This window comes from Malurus melanocephalus, unplaced genomic scaffold (assembly GCF_030028575.1).
Source record: "Malurus melanocephalus ecotype Western Australia unplaced genomic scaffold, MMel_1.1 scaffold_1295, whole genome shotgun sequence".
In the NCBI taxonomy this organism is placed as follows: domain Eukaryota; kingdom Metazoa; phylum Chordata; class Aves; order Passeriformes; family Maluridae; genus Malurus; species Malurus melanocephalus.
Window position 1 is genome coordinate 23899 of NW_026624527.1, and position 1519 is coordinate 25417.

Sequence of the window (1519 nt, forward strand, 5' to 3'; positions counted from 1 at the left end):
CCTCCAAAAAGCTCAACTTTTACCTCTTTCACCGTCCCCGTGATTTCTTCAAATTTCTTTTTWATCACTTCTGAGGTCTTCACTGTTTCAGACTCGATGGTTTTCTGAGGGGGGAAAAAAACATTAATCAAGAGAAAAAAATGCACAAAACTCAGCTCAGATGGAGAAAAATCCATTAATTTCTCCCCGTTTTTCTCCCTATTTTCTTCCCATTTTCTCCATTTTCTTCCCCATTTTCTCAATTTTTCTCCCATTTTTCCCCTATTTTCTCCCTATTTTCTTCCCATTTTCTCCATTTTTCTCCCTGTTTTTCTCCCGACTGAGGGCAAAAAATAAAACATTTCAGGAGTTCATTGCTTCAGTCAGCTCAGCTTTGCAAATAACGATGTTTAGACCTCTCTGAACAATGCAAAACCAACATTTGATGTTYAATTTAATGCCTCATTATTTGATTTGCTCAGGAAGGCAGCCAAGTGTTGGCTGGAATGATTTTCCATTTAAAAAAAAAAACAAAAAAACCCAAAAAACCCAACAAAAACCCAACAAAAAACCCAAAAAACCAACAAAAAAAACCGAAAAAAACCCAAATAAACATTCCAAGGCATCCATTTAGCAACGAGTTGCTTCCAGCCAAGCAGAGCTTCTCCAAAATTCAACTGTGGATTGAAATTTATAATTAGAGAAATAAAAAAAAGAAAATAAAACCACAAAACACTCACGTATTTCCTCCTGGCTTCCCGGAGCGCGTCCGATTCCTCGAGTTTTTTCGCTTCATCCCGGAATTTTTTGATGCTTTCCTTCATTTCTTTGTTTTTGGCTAATTCCTGTTTGATGTTTTCCACAAAACCTGAGATAAATCCTTTCCTGCCACCCGAGGAGTAACATCTGGACTGGAAAAAAATATTCCAAGTTGGAAAATGGAGAAAAAAAGAGTGAAAGGAYGTGAGTTTTGATTGATTTTGGTGGATTTAATTAAGGGGAGATTAAATTTGGTTGATTTAATTAATTGGGGTGTGTTTAAAATATGTGGAAAAGCAGCGGTTGGTTCTTCAAAGAGAAAAATTCCAAGGTTTTTCWTGGGATTTCAGGGTGGATTGGGTTGTAGGGATTTTAAATCCCATTCAGCTGCACCCTTTGCTATTCCTATTGGGTCCAAATCAAATTCAACCCCAAAATTCCCCCATCCAACCCCAAAATCCCCTCATTCAACCCCGAAATTCCTTCATCCAACTCCAAAATCCCCCCTCCAACCCCAAAATTTATCCATCCAACCCCAAAATCCCACATAACAACTCCAAAATTCCTCATCCAACCCCAAAATTCCCTCATCCAACCCCAAAATTCCCCATCAAACCCAAATATTTCACTCATCCAACCCCGAAATTCCCTCATCCAACCCCAAAATTCCCCCTCCAACTCCAATATTTCCCTCATCCAACCCCAAAATTCCCCATTATATCCCAAAATTCCTCATCCAACCCAAAATTCCCTCATTCAACCCCAAAATTCCCTCATCCAA

General features: G+C 38.7%; 1 protein-coding gene across 1 annotated transcript in view; it reads right to left on the reverse strand.

Annotated features, from left to right (window-relative positions):
- TIMM44 (translocase of inner mitochondrial membrane 44) overlaps positions 1-1519 on the reverse strand; it is a gene marked incomplete at its 3' end in the record, with an annotated part of 13871 nt that overhangs the window by 11623 nt on the left and 729 nt on the right. The window contains exons 2-3 of the mRNA XM_057387683.1: positions 720-890; positions 18-104 (exon numbers count right to left, since the gene is read on the reverse strand). Of these exons, the coding sequence (XP_057243666.1) occupies positions 18-104; positions 720-803 (171 nt within the window). The remainder of the gene's footprint in view (positions 1-17; positions 105-719; positions 891-1519) is intronic.